Consider the following 22,773-nt stretch of genomic DNA (forward strand, 5'->3'; position numbering starts at 1 on the left):
CCCAGAGCTTGGGATTTTTTGCAGGTCCTCTGCTCGATGGCCTCAACGCTGGAGTTGGTACCATGGACCTTTGTGCATATAAGACCACTACAGAGAACTCTGTTGGCACAGTGGAATCCGTTATCAGAAGAGTTTCATATGCTCCTCTCACTCGATGGTCGTGCTCAGGACAGTCTGTCTTGGTGGCTACAGACATCCAGTCTAGTACATGGGGTCGATCTGGAGGTCTCGGATTGGATAATTCTTACTATCGATGCCAGTCTTTCTGGTTGGGGGGGGGGGGGGGGGGGGGGGGGGAGCAGTATGCCGGTGACAATCAGCCCAGGGCATTTTTTCGGTGGAAGAAGCCTCTTGGTTTAATAATCACTTAGAGACCAGAGCAGTGCAGTTAGCGTTGCTTGTTTTTCTACCTTTGGTTCAAGGCTGCTCGTGGAGGGTCTTGTTGGAAAATGTGATGACCGTAGCATATATCAATCAGCAGGAAGGAACCAAGAGTCGTGCGGTGGCCCAGGAGACTCAGGAGTTAATTCTTTGGGGTGGAACAGCACTTGATTCAGATAGCGGCGTCTCATATCACAGGGGTCGAAAATGTTCAATCGGATTTTCTAAGTCACAGAACGCTAAATCCAGGGGAGTGGGAGTTGTCCGAGTCAGCGATGCAGCTCATCCGAGAGAGGTGAGGCTGTCCCCATGTGGATCTAATGGCGACGCGTCTTAATGCAAAGGCTCTCACTTTTTCAGTCACAGGCGGGAATACGGAGCCAAAGGAGTCGACGCTCTGGTAATACCCTGGCCTCGGGGGGGTTCTACTTTACATATTTTCCCCTTGGCCCCTGACAGGTAAGGTGTTGCATCAGATAGAGAGATGCCTGGAAGAAGTGGTGTTGGTAGTCCCAGAGTGACCTCACATGCCATGGTTCGCGATCTGGTCAACATGGCAGTGGATGGTTCGTTAGGCTTCTGTCATCTTCCTCATCTTTTTCGGCAGGGCTCCATATTTTCAGACCAGGCACATCACTTTTGTCTAGCGGCCTGACTTTTTGGGATAAAGAGGATACCCAGAGGCGGTCATTACTACTGTTCTGCAAGCTAGACGGACGTCTACTTCATTGTCATATGTACGAGTCTGGAAGGTCTTTGAGGCATGGTGTATAACTAAAGGTGTACAGGCCTTACAGTTTTCGGTGTCTGATTTTATTTTTCTTTCAAGAAGATTTAATCAAAGACCTAGCTTTTAACTCTCTGAGTACAGGTAGTGGCTCTGGCTTGTTTACATGGTGCAGTTGAGGGTTGCATGTTGTCCTCTCATCCTGACATGGTTAGGTTTCTTTGGGGGGTTAAGAATTTGTGCCCTCCGGTGAGGAGAGTTTGTCCATCCTGGAATCTTAATCTCATTCTTCAAGGTTTATGTGAGATACCCTTTGAACCTCTCCGCAGAATAACACTTAAGGGTTTGACCTTGACGGTTGTTTTCCTGGTAGCCATTTGTTTGATGAAGAGAATCTCTGAGTTTACAGGCTTTATCTTGTCACGATCCATTCCTTCAGATCTTGGACTCAGGCGTGTCTTTGCCGTCGGTCCCCTCATTTCTTCCCAAGGTGGTATCGGCTTTTCGTGTTAATGAGACTGTCGAGCTTCTGGATTTTCCGAACCTGGATGCTTCTGTTCCTCATGCAAGGGAGCTTAGGCTGTTGGACATCTGCAGGGCTTTGCAAAAGAATCTCAAGGTAACGAATGATTTTAGGAGATCTGATCATATTTTCATTTCATGGAGTGGTGCGAAGAAAGGTACCCAGGCTTCCAAGGCTACCATTGCGAGGTGGCTTAAGGGAGGCTATTGGCTCAGCATACGTTCTCAAAGGCCATCAGGTGCCTGAAGGTTTGAGGGCTCACTCTATACGATCTCAGGTGGCCTTGTGGGCGGAGGCCCAGTTGGTTTCACCACAGGAAATTTGTAGGGCGGCGACTTGGAAGTCGCTGCATACTTTTGCGAGGCACTACCATCTAGATGTAGGGGATCCCGAGTCTCGGTCTTTTGGTGAGAGTGTCTTGCGAGCAGGACTCTCTAGATCCCACCCTAAGTAATGAGCTTCGGTACATCCCAGGATTCTGGACTGATCTGGGTACGAACAGGGAAAGAAAAATTGGTTCTTATCTGCTAATTTTCGTTCTTGTAGTACCACGGATCAGTTCAGAACCTACCCGATCTTTGGAGGTGGAGAGTCATCCGCCCAGCTGTAATTATTTTAGTACAAATGTTTAAGGGTATGAAATACAGACTTGATGGAAAAGTTTTTTTTCAAGTTTTTACAAGTTTTGCAAGTGTTTTGTTCTTGGTCAGTACTGAGGAACTGCAGCTGGCACCAGGGATTATGTCAGTGAAACTTTGTCTCCATCTGCTGGCAGGGATGCATAAACCAAGGAGTCTGCACTGATCCGTGGTACTACAGGAACGAAAATTAGCAGGTAAGAACTAGTTTTCCTATCCCTACCCATAAAACTCCCAAAAGAACAAAAATTATTCATACACAAAGCAAAGTTGGAAAACTACTTTATTTTTATTATCCAAAATATGGATAATATTCTTTAATATGGAAAATAATTCAAATGTATGCAAATGTGTTGCATAATTGCAATAGAATTTGCCACCTTTTGATGCTCCTGAGCTACTACTGGAATCCGAGAGCTGTCTCTGTGATGACCTGAGCCCACTGCATTTAATTCAATTTTTTGTGCCTGGAATTGGAGCATTTGATGTGTCTTACTCATATCAATAGATGGTAAAGTTGACTTTTGACTGGGGCTCCCAGCCCTGGAGTGGGCATTTTTCTGCAATGGGAATGCTTTTAGAGCTATATATAGAATGTTATTATTGGCAGTCCATGTATGATGAGATATGTGGGCCTGCTGCACTTGATTGATTGAAACAGTAGTATGTGTGGTAATGGATCTTCCCTCAGTGAGGGAGTTCTCTGTATTTGGAGGTTCATTATATTACTCCTGGGGGAATTCTGCCCAAAAACATTTAAAATTCTGCAAACTTTGTTGTCAAAATAACACAATTTACATGACAGTCTTTAAGAATTGCATTTTAAATTAATACAGAAAAAAGCTATTACTAAAAGATGCAGAATTTTAAATATTTTGAGCAGAATTTCCCTAGAAATTCACTGTAAGAGTGTCCCTTCCACTCACTCTCCCTACTCCCCTGGCCACTTTGCCCTCTCAGGCCCCAACTCCTCTACCTGCCAGTATCTCTACCCTCCACCTCTAGGCTCAACCCCTTCCACTCTATCACCAGTCCCAGAGTTTGACCTCGTTCTCAGTACTGCCCCTCACACAGGCTCCCTCTATCCCTTCCTCTCTCACACACATGCTCCCTCTCTCTAGTACACATACACACAGATCCTCATACAGGTTCCTTCACTCTCTCGCACACACACACATCCCCTCATACAGGGCCCTCTCACCCACACAAGCTCCCTTTCTCTCTCACACATACATCCTCACATAGGCTACCTATGTCTCTCTCTCATGCACCCTTTCACACAGGCTCTGTCTCATACATACACAATCCCTTCACACAGGCTAGTACCCTCACATACACACAATCCCTTTTTCATACACACAAGCTCCCAATCTCTCACACACATACTCACTCCTTCACAGTCTCCTCATTTATTTATTTATAGCTTTTCTATACCGAAGTTCAAATAACAGAGTTAATTATCACTCCGGTTTACATTGTAACCATAAAATGACAGTGACAAAATTGTCTTACAAAGAACAGGAGGAGAGAAAAACTTGGATATAGGCTTCCCTCTCTCTGAAAATCAAACTCAAACACCCTCCCCCTCCCCCTCTCTCTCACCCTCCCCTCTCTTACACCCCTCTCCCTGCTCTCACCCTCCCCTTTCTCACACCCCTCTCCCTCTCCTCTCACACACACACATATTCTCCCTCACTGGGGCCTTTATCTTCACCGCGAGCAGAGCAAACTCCGTCCATGGCACACGGGGGCCTTCCATTTTCGCCGCGAACGGCACGCCCGGGCCTTCATCTTCGCGCGCTCTGTTCGCGGCATGCGGGGGTCTCCTCTGCTATTTTCTGCGCAGAATTTGGCAATTCTGTGCAGTGGGGGAATTCTGCACAAATTCTGCGCTCCGCAGTAGCATCCAGAAGGAGGATGTGGAAACACATTCTACCAATTTTTACATATAGGTTTATCTGCACAGCCTCTTCTTTAGCCTCCTTTGACTTTTCAATGTGATACATTAATGAGGGTAAACTATGTTTAGTATGCAACTTTTTTTGTTGTGGTATTGATGGGATTGTGTGCTGTGTTACTAGGTGATGCTGTTGGCTAGCCCAAGTATGGAAGATCTGTATCACAAGTCATGTGCGCTTGCAGAGGATCCACAAGAAGTACGAGAGGGCTTTCAGCATCCTGCTAGACTGGTCAAGGTAAGAAGTGAATTATTGCAACTCAGGTACATATAGGTTCACACATGCAGTCCCAGGTCAAGTGTGATATAGGAGGACAAACAGTTCACTCATCACATAACTAGGTGACATCATCTCTGTGTGCCAAAACAGTTCCTTCCAGAGCTTTCCAGAAACATCTTCAGATACTTTGGGCATGCACAGTAGTTTCACATGTCCACAGCATGCTTCAGTCCTTTTCTCTATATAGACTGCTGGATGAATTATCCATCTCAGATCAGCTTGCTGAGCTTTTTCTTTTTTTTTTTTGGCATTTCGCTCTCTTTTTCAAGTATACCTTGGTGATTCTTCTTTCTTTCCTTCTAAATTCTAATTATTTTCTAAGTTTTCTTTTTTTTTCATCTCCACATCAGGCCTATATTTTTGTGGCTCCTCTCAGGCCCTGCATCTTTATATTGCCATAGGCATTTTGGTGAAGAATTTATTTATTTATTTATTTATTTATTTATTTTTAATTTTTATAGACCGAAGTTCTTGTAGGAACTACAAATCAATCCGGTTTACATACAACTTTTAAATGCCCAAAAAGAGTAGTGGGCTTTACATAGAACAGTTGATATGTTCTATGTAAAGCCTATGTTGAATCTATGTTGATTAATTTTTATGGCATGACTGAGAAGACAAGCCATCTTGAAATATTCCGCAGAATTTCCATAAACCTGCTATAAATGTTTGAGTAAAAACATGATGTCGCCAACTACAGTATATGCACAATGATGCCTCTAGGGTCATCGGGATATAAGAACATGCCATACCCGGATCAGACTAAGGGTCCATCAAGCCCAGCATCCTGTTTCCAACAGTGGCCAATCCAGGCTATAAGTACCTGGCAAGTACCCAAAAACTAAGTCTATCCCATGCAACTGATGCCAGTAATAGCAGTGGCTATTTTCTAAGTCGACTTAATTAATAGCAGGTAATGGACTTCTCCTCCAAGAACTTATCCAATCCTTTTTTAAACCAAGCTACACTAACTGCACTAAGGAAAGGCTTCAGAACCATCTTGCACAAAATATAAAGCCCAGTTTGACCAAAATGGCATTTAGACCTTTGAAGCAGAAGGATCATGGAATAATACAGACAACTGAAGGCAAGGAGCTGTTAAAGGATGGAAAACTGACCATTTAGTCCTAACCTCTGTTTCTGGCCTTTTAACCGGTTACCAGTCCACAGTAGAATACTGCCTTCTATCATATGACTTTGTAATTTCCTGAAGTCTCTCATGGGGGACTTTGTCAAATGCTTTTTGAAAATCCAAATACACTATATCAGAGGTCCCCAAACCTGTCCTGGAGGACCCACAGCCAGTCAGATTTGGAAACCACTGCACTATATCATCCAGCTCAGCTTTATCTACCTGTTTGTTTGTACCTTCAAAAAATTGTAAAAGATTGGTAAGACAATATTTCCCCTTCTTAAACCATGTTGATTCTTCCCCATTAAGTCATGTCTGTCTACGTGGCCATGGTAGAAGTCATTCTTAAAAACAAAATCCATGGACCCGTAGACAGACATGACTTAATGGGGAAGAATCAACATGGTTTAAGAAGGGGAAATATTGTCTTACCAATCTTTTTACAATTTTCTGAAGGTAGATTTGCCTGGCACTAATCTCAGGCTCACTGGTCTATAGTTCACCGGATCACCCCTGGAGCCCTTTTTAAAAATCTATGTCATGTTGGCCACGTTACATTCTTCCTGAATTGTGGCTGTTTTAAATGATAGGTTACAGTTTACTAGTAATAAATTAGCACTTTCACATTTTAGTTGTTAGAACTCTGGATGCCTTTCTGTCCTTATGGTTTATAATTCTTTAGTTTGTCAGTCTAATCTATTGCATCCTCCATGGTCAGAGATGTTTGTTTTAGTTGCTCAGAATTTCCACCATTAAAGAAAGTTTCAGGTGTGGGTATGTTCCCAACATTCTCCTCCGTAAAAGACCGAGGCAAAGAAGTCATTTAGTTTTTCTGCTATTTGCATGTCCTCCCTGAGCACTCCTTTTGCCCTCTGTCATCTAGCAGCCCAGCTTATTCCCTCACAGACATTTTGCTTCAAATGTACTTTAAGAATTTCTTATAAGTTTTTTGCCACATTGGCAAGCTTTTTCTCAACATCTCTTGGCCCGTCTAACTACTGTTTTACATCTAACTTGCCAGTGCTTATTGTCTATTTTCATTATTTGGGTCTGCTTTCCAGTTTTTGAATGATGCCCTTTAAGCTTTAGCTGCCTCTTTTACCTCACCAGTTTCGTCTTCCTCGGGACAGTGGAGCACCTTTTTGGTTGGGGCGCTAACCAAGCTCAGCCTCCAGTTTTGCCCCCAGCTCCACTCCCACTACCAATTTCTTACTTTATATTTACAGTTAGTCATTCTTTCTTATATACATTCTTCACATAATTCATAAAGTATAATTATTCATGCTAAAAAATGAGATATAGAAGTTAAGGAGAAAATAACAAAAACAGCATTACTTATAGAAGTGTCAGGACTAAGCGTCCATTCTGTATTATATATGGAGAGCATGAAGATCAAGTACCAAGAGATGTAATCAGAGACCTAGAAAATGTGGCCCAAAGATACAGAAACGGTTCTAGTTTTTTGGGCACCACTCACCCAATTTAAAAAGAACATCCAAGCTCATTTCAATATGTTGTCTGTATATATTACATCTTACAAGCTTCAGAAAGAAGCTGTTTGGCACAATGCAAGAATTATAAACACTATCAGTAAATTTGAGAGCTTGAGATCATCCCCAGCATACCCTGGCTTAAGAGTGAGATTCATTCTTGTTATTGTATCTGCAAGACAAACCCAATATAAATCCTGTACTGCAAATTCTTTAAATGCATATTTTGTGTCCACAGAACACCCCCACACACACCTACACACTCACCTCCAACAAGGGAATAGAGCAGAATATTTCTCCTAGGACAAGCAGGATGGTAGTCCTCACATGTGGGTGACATCATCCGATGGAACCCGGCATGGAAAACTTTTGTCAAACTTTCTAGAAGCTTTGACCAACAGACTGCTACTATCTGCGCGAGGTCCCCCTTCAGTCTCTTGTTTTCTGCGGTGCAGTTGCCTCACAGCCCGTGGAGCTCCAACTTTTTCAAATTTTCTTTCGATTGTTTCGATATCTTTTCTGAGCCTCCACAGGTCCCCCTTTGCGATCGGTGCCCCCTCAGTATGGTAAGACTTTTTATCTGTTTTCTGCTTCAACTCGCGATCGATTCCAGACTCCCCTCCTTGTGGTGTCAGTTGGTCATTGACCGTGCGTCGTATATATTTTCATGGTGTTGACCGGTTTTGTCAGTGCCCCCCGTGTCCGCGGACCATGTCAGTCACGGATCCACATGAGGTTTGCATTCTCTGCTTGCGGGCCTCGCACGACGTCCGTGGGTGCCATCTGTGCAATCAGATGACACCCAAAGGGCATCGGGATGCCGCGACAAAATAGAAGAACTTTTCGGGACCCTGAAATCCTCCACACCTGTGTCAGTTTCTTTGACGCCCAAGGATCGCGGAGAACCATCTCAATCGCTCCCTCTCGCGACCCTTCTAGCTAGCACCCCCAAGGATCAGGGAAAAGGAGATTGATCCTCTGTGTTCTCTCCACTCCCCCAGACCTCAAGGTCATTGACTTCCTTGGCGCCGGGGAAAGACCGGGCTGAACCCCAGAAGCAATCCCGGAAGTACTGGCACTGATCACCGTCCAGATACAGTTTTGGTTCCAGAGCGGCATCGGCGGCTGCTGAGCTGCCATCAAAGCAGCACCGGCCATTGGAGGACCCATCCTCTGGTGCCCCCTGTAGCCCAAGGCGTTCCCCACCCACTCCAGTGCAGGACGCCATGCCACCTCGGCAACCTGAGGATGAGCCCACGACACCTCATCCCCGTCCATCAGTCCTGATCACCCAAGACTTCCAGGACGAGTTGGACCGCAGGGTGGAATCTGTGTTGCTCAAGGTGCTGCAGAGCGTTGAGCTACTGGTACCACCGGCTCCCATACTGGTGCCCGAGCCTCTGCCATCAGTGTTAGCATCTCTGCTGGAGCATCTGGACGTCCTTCTTGGCGCCCTACTGATGCATCCCCATCGGCCACCGATGCCCTCCACCAGAGCTATCCTGATTCCCGGGCCCTCTGAGGAGGAAGAGGCAGCCAGGACCGTACGCCCTCGCCCATGGTTCCCTGAGCCGTTGCTGGACCCCTCCGGCTTACCATGGCCAATGATCCCCTCGATGCTGGGGGACCCGTCGGTGCCCCTACGGCCTCTGAAGCCCTCGGAGCCTAGGGCTGATGCCCCTTACGGCTCTCGCCCTCGGCGCCTTGGCCCAAGAGAAGAAGATGGTTCCTATGACCCTTGGGGTGATGACTCCAGTCTAGTCTTCTGAATATTCTGGCGACCCCCTTCTCGGAGCCTTCCCCTCCAAGGAGTGGCACCGATCACTGCCCGAGGACCCGTCATTCATGAGGGTTGTCAGGGCTATGGATGAAGCCATCCCCTTTCAGCTCCTCATGGAGAAGGATGCACATCACAAGATGCTGGAAGTCCTCCAGTTCATTGTCTCTCCTAAGGAGATCGTGGCAGTTCCAAGCCATGCTATTTTTAAGGAACTCCTCCTCCGCATGTGGGATGCTACCTACTTGGTGCAACAAGCTCTGGTATTTGAAAGGAGACTGCTTCCCCACCGGTCTGTGGTTGTGGAGTCCGCCTTAAAAAAAAAAAAGGCCCAGCATTCCCGTACCCATGCCTCCGCCCCTCTGGGACACGAGCATAGGGAATGACGCCATGGGGAGAAAAATTTTCCAAGGTGCCATGCTAGTTGCCTGCATTGCGGCCTGCCAACTTTACATGACTCAGTACAACTGCAATCTCTGGAATAGAGTCTAGGATTTTGCGGAGAGCCTTCCCCAGTAACAGCAGGAAGCTCTTGCTGCCATTGCCTCACTGGGTCTGGAAGCAGGAAAACATGAGGTGTGTTTCAGCTACAATGTTTTTGAGACTGCAGCCCACTTAGCCGCCGTGGGCATTGGTGCCAGAAGGCTGGCTTGGCTCTGGGCCTCGGACCTCTGCCTGGAGGTCCAGGACAGGCTTGCCAACCTCCCCTGTACCGGCAAGAATCTGTTCAGGGATAAGGTCTGGGATGCAATGGAGCACCTGAAGGACCATCATGATACCCTCCAGCAGCTTTATCCGCTAGTGCCTCAGAAGGGACATCCTCAGCCAGGAAATCCTCCAGGCAAGGTTCTCGTAAACCCTTCTACTGGCAGAGGAAGTATTACCCTCTGGCCCCTCGGATTCGCACACCCTGAACTGGTTCCAGGGGTCATCCCCGCCAGCAGCGGGTCCCTAGACCCCAACTGGAGCCCCAGCAAGCCCCGGCCACAGGCTTTTGACGGGCGGCAAGGGAGCATAAGTCAGCTGGCAGTTCCCCTGGAGCCCAGTCAGCAGCAGGCTCCTCGGCTTCACTCATCGCTGGGAAGAGATCACATTGGACCACTGGGTCCTCTCCATTGTCCACCAGGGGTACCATCTGCACTTCAGTCGGCTCCCAGAGACCTCTTCCCCCATGTTCATCATGGGGTTCATTTGCCCATTTGGTTGTTCTTCAAACAGAACTCTCCACCCTCCTTGCAGCAGGCACAGTGGAACCAGTCCCTCGCCATCAACAGGACCAAGGGTTCTACTCGAGGTATTTCCTCATCCTGAAAAGGAATGGCGGCTTGCATCCCATTCTCGATCTCAGGGCATTGAACAAGTTTCTCATAAGAGAAAAATTCAAGATGTTCTCTCTGGGTACGCTGATCCCGCTCCTCCGAAGAGGAGACTAGCTTTGCTCCGTCGACCTCAAAGAGGCGTACGCACACATTGCGATTGTCCCCAACTACAAGAAGTACTTCCGTTTCTTGATGGGGAATGCATATTTCCAGTACAAAATGCTGCCCTTTGGGTTGGCATCAGCTCCACCTGTCTTCACCAAATGCTTGGCGGTGGTGGCTGACTACCTAGGCGTCGCTCTGTCCATGTATTTCCATACCTGGACTACTGGTTGTCAAGAATGACTCTCGCTCAGGGGCCTTGCACGCTCTGGCCTTGATGGTAGAGACCCTGCAGACAGTGGGGTTCATTATCAATTTCTCCAAGTCACACCTCTGCCTGTCCTTCCAGCTGGACTTCATAGGCGCCAGGTTGGACATGGTGTAAGCGAAAGCTTTCCTACCCAAGGACAGGGCATCACCCTTGCTTCACTGGCTATCTTAGTCTGCCACAGCAGGAGGGTGCCAGCTCGGCTACTGCTCTGCCTACTGGGTCACATGGCAGCCTCCGTCCATGTGACTCCTCTGGTCCACCTCCACATGAGGAGCTCTCAGTGGGCCTTACAGTCCCAGTGGCAGCAGGCATCTCAGGATATCTCTGTCCTGGTGGGAAACCCTCTCCAATCTGGAATCTGGGCTTCCCTTTCAGCCTGCACCGCCCCAGGTGGCCCTCACCACAGAGGCTTTTCCCTGGGAGTGGGGAGCCCACATGAACGGCCTATACAATCAAGGTTTTGGACTGTTGCTGAGGTACTTTGCCAGATAAACCTTCTGGAGCTTCGGGCGATACAGTACACCTTGTGGGCCTTCAGAGATCAGTTGTCGTCCAACGAAGGTCTCATAAGGACGGACAACCAGGTTGCGATGTGGTGCATCAACAAACAGGGCGGCACAGGCTCATTCCTCCTCTGCCAAGAGGTGGTACACGTTTGGAACTGGGCCCTCTCCCAAGGAATGTATCTCCGGGCCACCTACCTGCCAGGTCAGCTCATTGTGCTGGCAGACCACCTCAGCCAGTCCTTCCAGCCTCATGAGTGGTCCCTCAACCCGGTGGTGGCAACTGACCTGTTTAGCCGGTGAGGTACGCCGGATGTGGACCTGTTTGCATCCCCTCTCAACCACAAGGTGAGCAAATTCTGCTCCCTAACGGCAGGGAATGGCCACCCGGCCTGTGATGCCTTCTCCCTTCACTGAGGGCAGGGCCTCCTGTATGCATACCCCACTCTGCCTCTGCTACCGAAGACCCTGTCTAGAGTCCAGCAGGATGGGGGGACTATGATTCTCGTGGCACCCTCCTGGCCAAGGCAGGTTTGGTTCCTGCTTCTCCAGGACCTGTTGGTGCGGGCGCCCATCCCACTGGAGATGGCACCCGACTTCCTATCACAGAACTAGGGCTCTTTAGAAGATTTAACAATTGATTGAAGTGCTGGGACAGTTTGTGGACTGTTGAAAAAGGATTTTAAAAGTTTATAAAAAATTAATAAAAATAAAGTAAAGTGGACTATCCAATAACAGGGGCTTTGGCATGGTTGCAAGCCTGGTATGTTTGATTTTGCTTTGACATGCATGGTCCTCTGTGGGATCTTATATAGTCAGGTGTGTGCCTTACCAAATCATCTCCAATCAATTGAGTTTACTACAGGTGTACTGCAATCAAGTTGGAGAAACATCTCAAGGAGCATCAATGGAAACACAATACACCTGAACTTAACCTATGCTGTCGTTACACGATGTTAGGTTCCATATTAGGAGTTACCATCCAGGAAAAAGATCTAGGCATCATAGTGGATAATTGAAATCATCAGCTTGGTGTGCTTCAGTGGTCAAAAAAGCAAATAGAATGTTGTTAGGATGGAAATGGTGAATAAAACTGAGTGTGTCATAATGCCTCTATTGCTCTATGGTGAGACCGCACCTTGAATACTGTGTGCAATTCTCGTCACCGCACCGCATCTAATGCAACTATATAAAAAATGATATAGTTGCATTAGAGAAGGTACGGAGAAGGTACAGAGAAGGGCAGTGATAAAGGGGATGGAACTGCTCTCCTATGAGGAAAGGCTAAAAAAGTTAGGGCTGTTCTGCTATGAGAAGACAGCTGAGGGGTGATATGATAGAGGACTATAAAATCTTGAATGAACTAGAACAGGTAAATTTGGATCAGTTATTTATTTTCAAATAATTCATGGAGTTCTCCATAGTCCTTGTAATAGTACATTTAAAACAAATCAGAGAAAATTATTTTTCACTTAACACACAATTAAGCTCTGGAATTTGTTGTTGGAGGATGTGGTTAGGGCAGTTAATGTAGATGGATTTAAAAAATGTTTGGATAAGTTCCTGGAGGAGAAGTCCATAAACTATTAATCAAGTTGACTTAGGTAATAGTCACTTTTATTAATGGTATTAGTAGCATGGGATCTATTTAATGTTTGGGTACAGTGGATTGACCACTGTTGGAAACTGGATGCTGGGCTCAATGGACCATCGGTGTAACCCAGTATGGCAACTTCTTATGTTAACTTTGCGTTTCAAAGCAAAGGGGCTGAATACTTATGTAAATATATTTTAGTTTTAAAAAAAATTAATTTAGATACATTTCTACAGTCCTGATTTCACATTGTCATTATGGGTTATTGTGTTTGAGGAGGGAAAAATGCATATTATCCATTTTAGAATAAGGCTGTAACATAACAAAATGTGTAAAATGTGAAGGGGTCCAAATACATTTTGAATGCACTATAAACCTCATCCTCTGCTTGACTGGTAGCCTATGCAATTTTATCAGAAAAGAAGAAATACTATCACCGTACTTTAAATCAAATATTAACCTAACAGTAGCATTTTGAATAAGCCGTAGTACATGCAGTAAAAATTTAAGTAATCCTCCATACAATGAGTTACAATAATCAAGTTGGGCACAGTCTATGGTTTGAATGACTAGCCTAAATTCTAACAGAGGGAGAATTTGCTTCAATGGATGCAACAATCGCAATTTTAAAAAATATAACTTAAATACTTTCTTCCCTTGTGCCATTAAAGTCAACCTTGAGTCCAACACCACACCTAAGTTCTTAGCCTTAGAGCGTAAATGTTTCTTATCTCTGTCTGGGGTAAATAATCTTAAATTATTTGGCATAGGTAAGGATCCTAACCATAGTAAAGTAATTTTTGTAACATTTAGTATCAGATTATTGTCCTTAAACCACCAATCTACACGTGCCAAACAATGATTAAAAGCAACCTCAGGGAATTCCCCTTCTGCTTCACTTGTTAAATAAAATTGTAGTAATAGAGAAACTAGGATTAAACTCAAAGATCAAGTATTATAGTATGAAGGGAATATGTCTGCCTTCATATTCTGTGTGCCTATGAAATGCAAAATAAAGAAGAGTTATACCCATCTAGAACAAAGGATTGAAAAATACTTCAAAGTTTACTTGACTCTAGAAACAAATATGGCCTCTTAGTCCTGTTCTGCCCATTCCTTTTCCTCTCTTCTTCGCTTTTTTCTCTCATCCTCCTATCACCCTGCCTTCCATTTCTGATTCTCCCCTTTGTATCCTTCTCTCTCTCTCCCCTTTCCATCCTTTGTTTCTCCTTTTCTATGAGCCCTTTTTTTGAACAAAATGCCATATGATTTTCTCTTTATTTCTAGTTTTTGGTGGGTATGAAAGGCAAGGATGAAGCAATGGCTATAGGAGGACATTGGTCCCCTTCCCTGGATGGGCCTGACCCAGTGCAGGACCCTGCAGTGCTGATTAGAACCGCTATCCGCTGTTGTAAGGCTCTGACAAGCATTGACTTAAGTGTATGCACTCAGTGGTAAGTACAAAAGTTCAAAATACTTTCTCTAAACTTCAGGCCATGGGATTCTCCTAAACCCCTTCTCTCCTAGCAGTCCAAGGCTCCAGGTAAAGCATTCACAGGAATGCCAGGTTAGGGACCACAGAGCTTCATGTTTGCTTGGTTTCAAATATATTGAGAAATGCTATAAGAATCACTGTAAATGCTGATGTTACTTTGAATAATCTTGTGGTGCTTCTGTGCTGAAGATTCCACGTTTTTCATTTCATGCTCAGCTGGAGGAGATCGCTTCGAAGGAGTCATCCATGTTAGTCACTCTGTGAGAAAGCTAAGGCTGAGGTCCCTGCGTTTGTTTCTACAACCATATTTTCTCTTGATAAATCACATCTTTCAGTGCAGATTTCAGTTTATTGGTCTGATATGTTTATTTAATCAGTCACTTCGTAATAAATTGGTACCAAATCTTTTGTGTATATTCATTTTCTGTTCTCTACCTTGCAACAGCTGGTAGAAGCCTTTCAGTTACAACCCTTTGATATAAATGACATTGAGCCAAGAATCTATTGCTGGGCAGAGCAGGATGCTGCACTGGTTCTTGCACTGTCCTGATAGTTGAAATACAATTGCCCACATCTAGTTCTGAAAGATGTATTGGACCCACACAAGAGAAACTATGATTTTTGTAATACATCTTTTTTTTTGGACAGACCTCACCTTCTTTCCACAAAGTTTCTTTACGTGATTGCTGCAAGTGAACTAGGATCTTAAAACTGTGTTGTAGAATTTTCTTTTCCAACCTGCTTCTTCCCTTGCAACAGGTACCGTTTTGCAGAGATTCGCTACCATCGCCCTGAGGAGACGCACAAGGGGCGTTCGGTTCCGGCTCATGTGGAGACTGTGGTTTTATTTTTCCCGGATGTTTGGCATTGCCTTCCCACCCGTTCAGAGTGGGAATCGCTCTCCAGAGGCTACAAGCAGCAGCTGGTCGACAAGCTTCAGAGCGAGCGCAAGGAGGCGGATGGAGAACAGGCACTGAACGCTAATCCCTTTCTTTCTATTCCCGCTTCTCACAGGCACAGGAACACCTCACACACTACACTACCACCACACACCAGAGGAATATTGCTGCTAAAGCAGCTCTCAGCAGTGTAGCGACTCCTGTCCGTCATCCATTTAGTATGCTAACTTCTTTCATATGTACTGGCAGCACAGCGGAAAGGCAATTGTGATAAAAAATAAAATCTAAATGTTGCTTTTTTATCTTAAAAACTAGTTGCTGGAGTCTGGGACCAGTTGTTGAGTGAAGTTCAGTATTGAGGTCCATTTGGAATATTTTGCCATCTTTCAGAATTTGAAAAAAAAATGTGTTACTGCCATCAGTTCTAACCGTGGTGTCCTGAAATTGAACACACATAGGTCTGAGGCATTCTGTTTTCAGACTGGGTGACTGATGTTCAGTCCTTTCAGTGTACCAAAGTGTCTGGTGCATATTCAGCTTGAATGACCTTTACAGTACCTGGGGTAAGACGGCAGCCTGTATGGTCAGTGGAGACCAGCAGTTTCTTTGTGTCTGTCCATCCCTGCTGTTCTCTTTGTTCTGTAATTCCTTACCCTTTTATGTTTCACAGATCTGGCTCTGATTGGCTGAGTGGCATTGATCAGTTACAGTGGTAGGCTGTGTGAATGTGGTCATATCAATGACTTTTAAGAGGAGACTATCTCAGACAGTTGTGACCTTGTTTTATGCACAGACCAGCAACAGAAATTTAAAAAATGTGTTCTTCACTTCTCTGGTTAATGACAATACTTAATTTTATGCATTAGGAAGAAGAAGAGAAAGATAATGATGAAGATAAAGAGATCGCCATTCCTACTCACTGGTCCAAACTTGATCCAAAGGCAATGAAGGTAGCTGTTATCAATTATTGTGGAGTTCTTGGAATGACATATGATATTTGAATGTGTTTGTTTTTCAATTTTTATTTATTAAAAAAAAAGCTAGATTCCCTAAGTTGCAATATATTATCGCAGAAGGGGCACAATATTGCAAGGGGGAGCAGTTTCAAGATATTTTGCCCCTCCCTGACAAAATATTGCATCAGTATTGCTATGTTCTTTTCTATCATGGAAAAAGTTCACAAGACAAAAGAATGGAGCAGGGATCTTTAAAATGTGCAGTAGTGGCCCGCCATGCACGAGCCGCCATCACTTTAAAGGGCCACCCCAAAAGGTAAAAACAGTCACTGAGGGTCTTACTAGACCACTCCCACCTCGGGGGGCCGCCATTTGAGGCAGCCTTGCAACAAAGAGTGTAAAAATAGAACAAAGCCACCACGCAATGAAGACCCAGCCCCCTGCCCAAACCCTTTCCCCAATCCAGAAACACCTCCCCCCCCCCCCCCCGTGTCCTCTAGAGTTCCCTCCTCCTACAAGAGTCCCCCTGCATCTTCGACCTCCTCCCTTTTCCAAATTAAGAATAGGCTGGTAGGGGTCCCTCCAAGCCCCTAAAATTAGCAGCTGTCATAGAGGCCCCCCCCCCCCCCCCGATACACTCAGATGTACCCTGTACCTGTTAAAAAAAAAAAAATAATAATAATAATTGGTGGCCAGCAGGAGGGCCTGGGATGCCCCCTAGCCCTGGGCCTGGTCAGTGCCATTTTCCAAAATGATGCTGACCAGCCTTTGATCCTACCATGTGGAAAATGGCACAAACCAAGCCCAGGACTAGGATATGCCCCAGGCCCTCCTAATGGCCGCCAATGACTTTTTTTTTTTTTTTTACAGGTACGGGGGTTTTGAGGCTGCCGGGGCTGGGGCCTCTTTGATAGCTGCTAATTTTTTGGGGGGTGGATCGGCTGCTAGAGGACATGGAGGGTGTTGCTGGATTGGTAAGGGGTTTGGGCACAGGGGGGGTCAGGTTATTGCAATATGGAACAGCTTTGTTCTATTGTTAAACTTTTGTTTTGAGATGGCCCCGAGGTGGGGGTCTAGTAAGACCCTTAGTGACCTTTTAGTTTTTTTTACCTTTTGAGGGGGGGGGGAATGTTGGGCTCATTCCTTTCAATTCTACTTTGGGAGCATCAAGATCCGCATTAGGGTCTCTCTGCTCCCACGATAGAATGGTGTTTCTAGAAAAGATGTAAATAGAATTCCCTGTACGTACCAGGATCAGTCCAGACTGCTGGGTTATGCCTCCCCTCCAGCAGATGGAGTCAGAGAAAACTGAAAAGGCCCCCCCCCCCTTACATACCGGTGTGCCACCTGCATCCCCTTCATTATCTCTCTGACTCCAGCAGATGCAGAGGCATGACCTGCGGTCCTGATCCCTGTCAAAAAGATTTCAAATTATATACATTTATATGACCAGGTTTGGTTACGGTTATCTTTTTGAATATTGTCTTTGACTAGATCAATTAAAAAAAAAAATAAGCAAACTTTTAGAAATCTCTTTCTAAGGCAGGCTAGGCAGGGCATTGCCCTTAAGCCTTCTACCCGGAGACTTTGGCCGCTAGCCCGGTGACGGAGGAGACTATTTACCGGTGGGCCGCTCACTTTTCTCCTCTTTTGGTTGCTACCTTGCCGCAGAGAAGGTTTTTTCCTCTGTTCGTGTCACTGTCTAGTAATTAAAACCAGAGAGGTTTATTCCTCTGGTGGTTGTGACAGAAAAAATAAATAAATAAATAAATAACTATATAAAAGATTCCAGGCGACATATAAGATTACAGCAAGGTAGTATTACATTTTCAGTATTTTGCCTGTCAGTACTTGCGCCTGCCACGTTTCCCGGGCCTCCAGAGGGGGTGGACTTTTTTCACCCGATCTGCAGCGTTAGTTTCGCACCATTTCATGCCACGTGGGCATTCTTGTGCGACTTGTGGGGACTCGGGGAGCCGGCTTTCCCGCGAGGATCTCTGCTCCCGCTATCTTCCCGGGGGCGAGGGACCCTCGCAGAAGCCGATGCCAGGCAGGAGCTCCCGCCCGCGTAGCGCCTCGGAGGCACCGGCAGCCAAGCGTTTTCGGCCGGGGACGCAGTGGCGGCCATTTTGAATGCATCGGATGCCGATGCAGAGCAGTGCTGGGAGGAGGAGGTGGATCCTTCTCTCTCCCCGCCGGCATTAAGCCCAGAAAAACAGCACAATTCGATCACTAATACAGCCCCTCCCTCGAATTTTACTCCGGGGGGGGGCCATTAAAGAAACAGCCCCCTTTTTCATCTCAGTTCATTCTATTAATGCATAAAGCCTACCTAGAGGCTGAAGCAGACCTAACTAATGCAGGGGCTGTACCAGCCAGACCTTTGCCTCCAGCTCCGGGCATGGGAATTTCTGGGCCAAGGATCCCTATTCCTACTACGGTTGCTGAGATTCCTGGGCCTTCGGCACCTGCGGATCTTTCTCTTACGGACCTGGCCAATCTGGATGTGAATAGGGATGCAGATTCTGCTACCCCTGTGGAGGGGGATGATCCGCAGGTGCTGCGATTTATTCAGTAAAGAGGAGTTGGATCCTCTGATTCTGCATGTACTCCGAGAACTGGAAGTTCCCCTACCTTCAGTGACCCTAGACCCCTCCCCGGGGGATTCGGTTTTATCCGGACTTCGTTTTCCCCCCCCAAACTTTTCCCTTTCATCTGAAACTTTTTCGAATTGTTTCTAAGGAATGGGATTTTCCAGAAGCATCCTTAAGGGTCAGTAGGGCCATGGAAAAGCTCTACCTGTTACCCCTGGAATCTTTGGCTCTCTTTAAGATCCCTCAGATGGGCTCAGCGGTTACGGCTGTTGTCAAACACACTACGATCCCCGTCTCTGGGGGGACTGCCCTTAAGGATCTTCAGGATAGGAAATTGGAGATTTTACTTAAACGCATTTTTTAAGTCTCCGTTTTGGGGGTAAGGGTGGCTGTCTGCAGTAGCCTTATGCAAAGTGCTACCCTCCGCTGGGTTCAACAATTGCTCACATCACAGGAACTTTCTCCTGATGAGACTGAACAGGCGAACCGCATGGAGTCGGCGGTCACTTACACGGCTGATGCATTATGTGATCTTCTCAGGACTTCTGCTCGCATGATGTCCTCAGCAGTCTCAGCCAGGAGGCTCTTATAGCTCCGCCATTGGGCGGCGGATTCTACCTCTAAGTCTCAGCTAGGTTCCTTTCCTTTCAAGGGTAAGCTTTTGTTTGGCGAACAGCTGGAGCAACTTATTAAGGACCTGGGAGACAATAAGGTCTACAAGCTCCTGGAAGACAAGCCCAAGGCTTCTCGGTTTGCAGGGGCCTTCCGGGAACGCTTTCGGGGTCAACGGCGTTTTTGTGCCGGAAGGGGGACCTCCTTCGTTTCACGGCAGTCACTTTCCAGGTCTCAGACATGGGCGCATTTATTTCGTGACAGGCGACCTCAGCGTGGTGGGACCTCGCACACCTTCGCCCCTCCTAAGTCTTCCCAATGAAGGGGCACCGACCCATTCCTCCATTCCAATGATCGGGGGACATCTCTCCCAATTTTAGTGGGGAATGGATCAAGATAACCTCCGACCAGTGGGTCCTAGACATTATAAATCACGGTTACGCTTTGGATTTTGTTCGCCCGCTTCGGGATTGTTTTCTGATATCTCCCTGCAGTCCTCGGGAGAAGCAACAGGTTATTCACCAGACGCTATCTCGACTGCAGGCGCTGGGGGCTATAGTCCCAGTTCCAGCAGCCTAGCATCGGACCGGTCATTACTCCATTTACTTCGTGGTTCCCAAGAAGGAAGGATCATTTCAACCAATATTGGATTTGAAGAAGGTCAACCTACAGTTGCGAATCCCGAAATTCCGTATGGAGACCTTGAGATCAGAAATTGCAGCCGTCCACAAGGGAGAATTTTTGGCTTCTTTGGATTTAGCGGAAGCATATATTCACATAGGAATGGGCGAACATTACCAGTTCTGCACGCTTCCCTTTGGCCTAGCGACGGCTCTGCATGTGTTCACCAAGGTGATGGTGGTGGTAGCAGTGAGCCTTCGAAGGGAAGGAATATTGGTGCATCCCACCTGGACGACTGGTTAATTCGCGCAAAGTCGGAGGAGCTTTGCAAGGCAGTGGTACAGGCAGTCTTGCATCGCCTACACTCCCTAGGATGGGTGGTCAACTTTGCCAAAAGTCACCTGGTTCCGTCGCAAGTACTGGAACTTTTGGGAGCGCGCTTCGATACAGCGGTGGGGAAAGTTTTCCTCCACTGGTGCGCATGGAAAAGTTGATGACCCAGGTAAGAACCCTGTTGGATCTACCTTTGCCCACGGTGTGGGATTACTTGCAGGTTCTTGGTTCTATGGCATCTACCCTGGAATTGGTACCGTGGGCCTTTGCTCATTTACAGCCCTTAGTCGGAGGAGTTTCACCTGCCCTTGCCATTGCTAGAACCAGCGAGATCCAGCCTCGAATGGTGGTTGGTTCCACATCATTTGCTTCAGGGTGTGGACCTGGAAACTCCTCGATGGATCATAGTCACAACAGATGCCAGCTTGACTGGTTGGGGAGTGGTTTGTCAGTCCCGATCGACACAGGGCCAGTGGTCACCGCTCCAAGCAAGGTGGTCCATAAATCAATTGGAAACCAGGGCAGTCAGGTTGGCACTGTACCAATTTCTACCAATTGTTCATCACCAAGCGGTTCGGATACTCTCCGACAATGCAACCACCGTCGCTTACATCAACCGTCAGGGGGGCACCAGGAGTCACCCGGTCGCCTCCGAAGCGGCCAAGTTGATGGCTTGGGCGGAACATCACCTGTCTTGCATAGCAGCGTCACATATAGCTGGGGTGGACAACATTCAGGCGGTTTTCCTCAGCAGGCAGTGACTAGATCCCGGAGAATGGGAACTGTCCGATGAGGCTAGTAACACGCCAGTGGGGAATCCCTCGACTGGACCTGATGGCGACTTGCTTGAACACCAAAGCGGCTCGGTTTTTCAGCCGCAGAAGAGAACACAGGTCAGAAGGAGTGGATGCCCTGGTTCTACCGTGGCCCCTAGACATTCTCCTATACGTGTTTCCTCCGTGGCCCTTGGTGGGCAAGATTCTTCGGCGCATAGAGTATCACCGGGGACCGGTCATTCTGGTGGCCAGGGAGTGGCCGAGACGACTGTGGTTTGCGGACCTAATCAACCTGAAGGTGGACGGTCCTCTACGTCTAGGTCACCTACCAAAGCTACTGCGTCAAGGTCCAGTATATTTTGATCAGGCGGATCGCTTTTGTCTAGCGGCCTGGCTTATGAGAGGCGACAATTAAGAAAGAAAGGATATCCCGAGGCAGTTCTTACTACTCTTTTGAGGGCTCGTAAGACGTCTACATCTCTTACCTATGTTAGAGTGTGGAAAATGTTTGACTCTTGGTGCAGCAGTTGAAGGTGTCCCCGAGTAAGACTACCATAGTTCACATTCTCGCCTTCCTTCAGGATGGTTTGAAGAAAGATTTAGCCTATAGCTCGCTTAGAGTGCAGGTATCAGCTTTGGGTTGTTTACGGGGTAAGATTGCCGGGTCCTCCATTGCTTGTCATCCCGATGTGGTTTGTTTCCTGTGAGGAGCTAAACATTTGCACCCACCAGTACGGGCTGTTTGCCCTTCATGGAGTTTAAATTTGGTACTCCACGGTCTTTGCAACGCTCCATTCGAGCCCCTTAAATGGGCCACGTTAAAGGATTTGACTCTGAAGACGATTTTTCTAGTAGCTATTTGTTCGGCCAGGTGTATTTCTGAGCTCCAAGCTTTGTCGTATAGAGAGCCGTTCTTACGCATTTCAGATTCGGGCATCTCTCTTCGTACGGTGCCTTCCTTTCTTCCGAAGGTAGTTTTGACTTTCCATGTCAATCAGTCTGTGGAGTTACCAGCCTTTTCAGACGTGGATAAGAATTCACCTCAGGGTCGGGAGATGCGGAAGCTGGATGTCCGACGGGTGCTTCTTCAGTACTTGGAAGTTACTAATCCTTTTCGACTGTCTGATCATCTTTTCGTGTTATGGGGCAGTCCGAAGAAGGGCAGTAAGGCTTCAAAGGCCACTATTGCCCATTGGCTAAAGGATGCAATTGCTTCCACGTACATATGTCACGGACGTCCAGTACCGGATGGGCTTAAAGCTCATTCTATCCGATCCCAAGCGGCGTCTTGGGCGGAAAGCCAATGTGTTTCTCCTCAAGAAATATGCAGGGCAGCAACTTGGAAATCGTTGCATACTTTTGCTGAACATTATCATTTAGATGTCCGAGCTCCAGATGTCGATTCTTTTGGCAGCAGTGTGCTTCGAGCGGGACTCTCTGGGTCCCACCCCATTTAGAGCAGCTTGGGTACATCCCAGCAGTCTGGACTGATCCTGGTACGTACAGGGAAAGGAAAATCAGTTTCTTACCTGATAATTTTCATTCCTGTAGTACCTAGGATCAGTCCAGACGCCCACCCAGCGAGATTTCATTTCATCCAGTAGAGTCCGCTCGTCGGTATTTCTCTCTTTTACATTCGCAGATATTGATGTTTCTATGGACAACTTTCCTACAGTTATTCAGCCATGGTTGCTTTTGTTCTTGTTCAAACAAAAAAGATTTTTGTTCTATATGTTACTCTCAATCTGTTTTACTAAGGCAGGTTACGTTACTTGATCTAGTCATTAGTTATG

At 46.7% G+C, this 22,773-nt stretch overlaps 1 protein-coding gene across 6 annotated transcripts in view; it reads left to right on the plus strand.

The window, feature by feature from the left end:
* The window catches only part of CCAR1 (cell division cycle and apoptosis regulator 1), a 244,415-nt gene that overhangs the window by 91,613 nt on the left and 130,029 nt on the right, over positions 1-22,773 (plus strand). For all 6 annotated transcript variants that reach the window (XM_029609164.1, XM_029609162.1, XM_029609165.1 and 3 more), the window contains exons 12-15: positions 4,351-4,464; positions 13,982-14,148; positions 14,949-15,159; positions 15,955-16,038. In XM_029609164.1, coding sequence (XP_029465024.1) covers positions 4,351-4,464; positions 13,982-14,148; positions 14,949-15,159; positions 15,955-16,038 — 576 coding nt within the window. The remainder of the gene's footprint in view (positions 1-4,350; positions 4,465-13,981; positions 14,149-14,948; positions 15,160-15,954; positions 16,039-22,773) is intronic.

The sequence above is a fragment of the Rhinatrema bivittatum genome, chromosome 7 (assembly GCF_901001135.1).
Source record: "Rhinatrema bivittatum chromosome 7, aRhiBiv1.1, whole genome shotgun sequence".
Lineage (NCBI taxonomy): Eukaryota > Metazoa > Chordata > Amphibia > Gymnophiona > Rhinatrematidae > Rhinatrema > Rhinatrema bivittatum.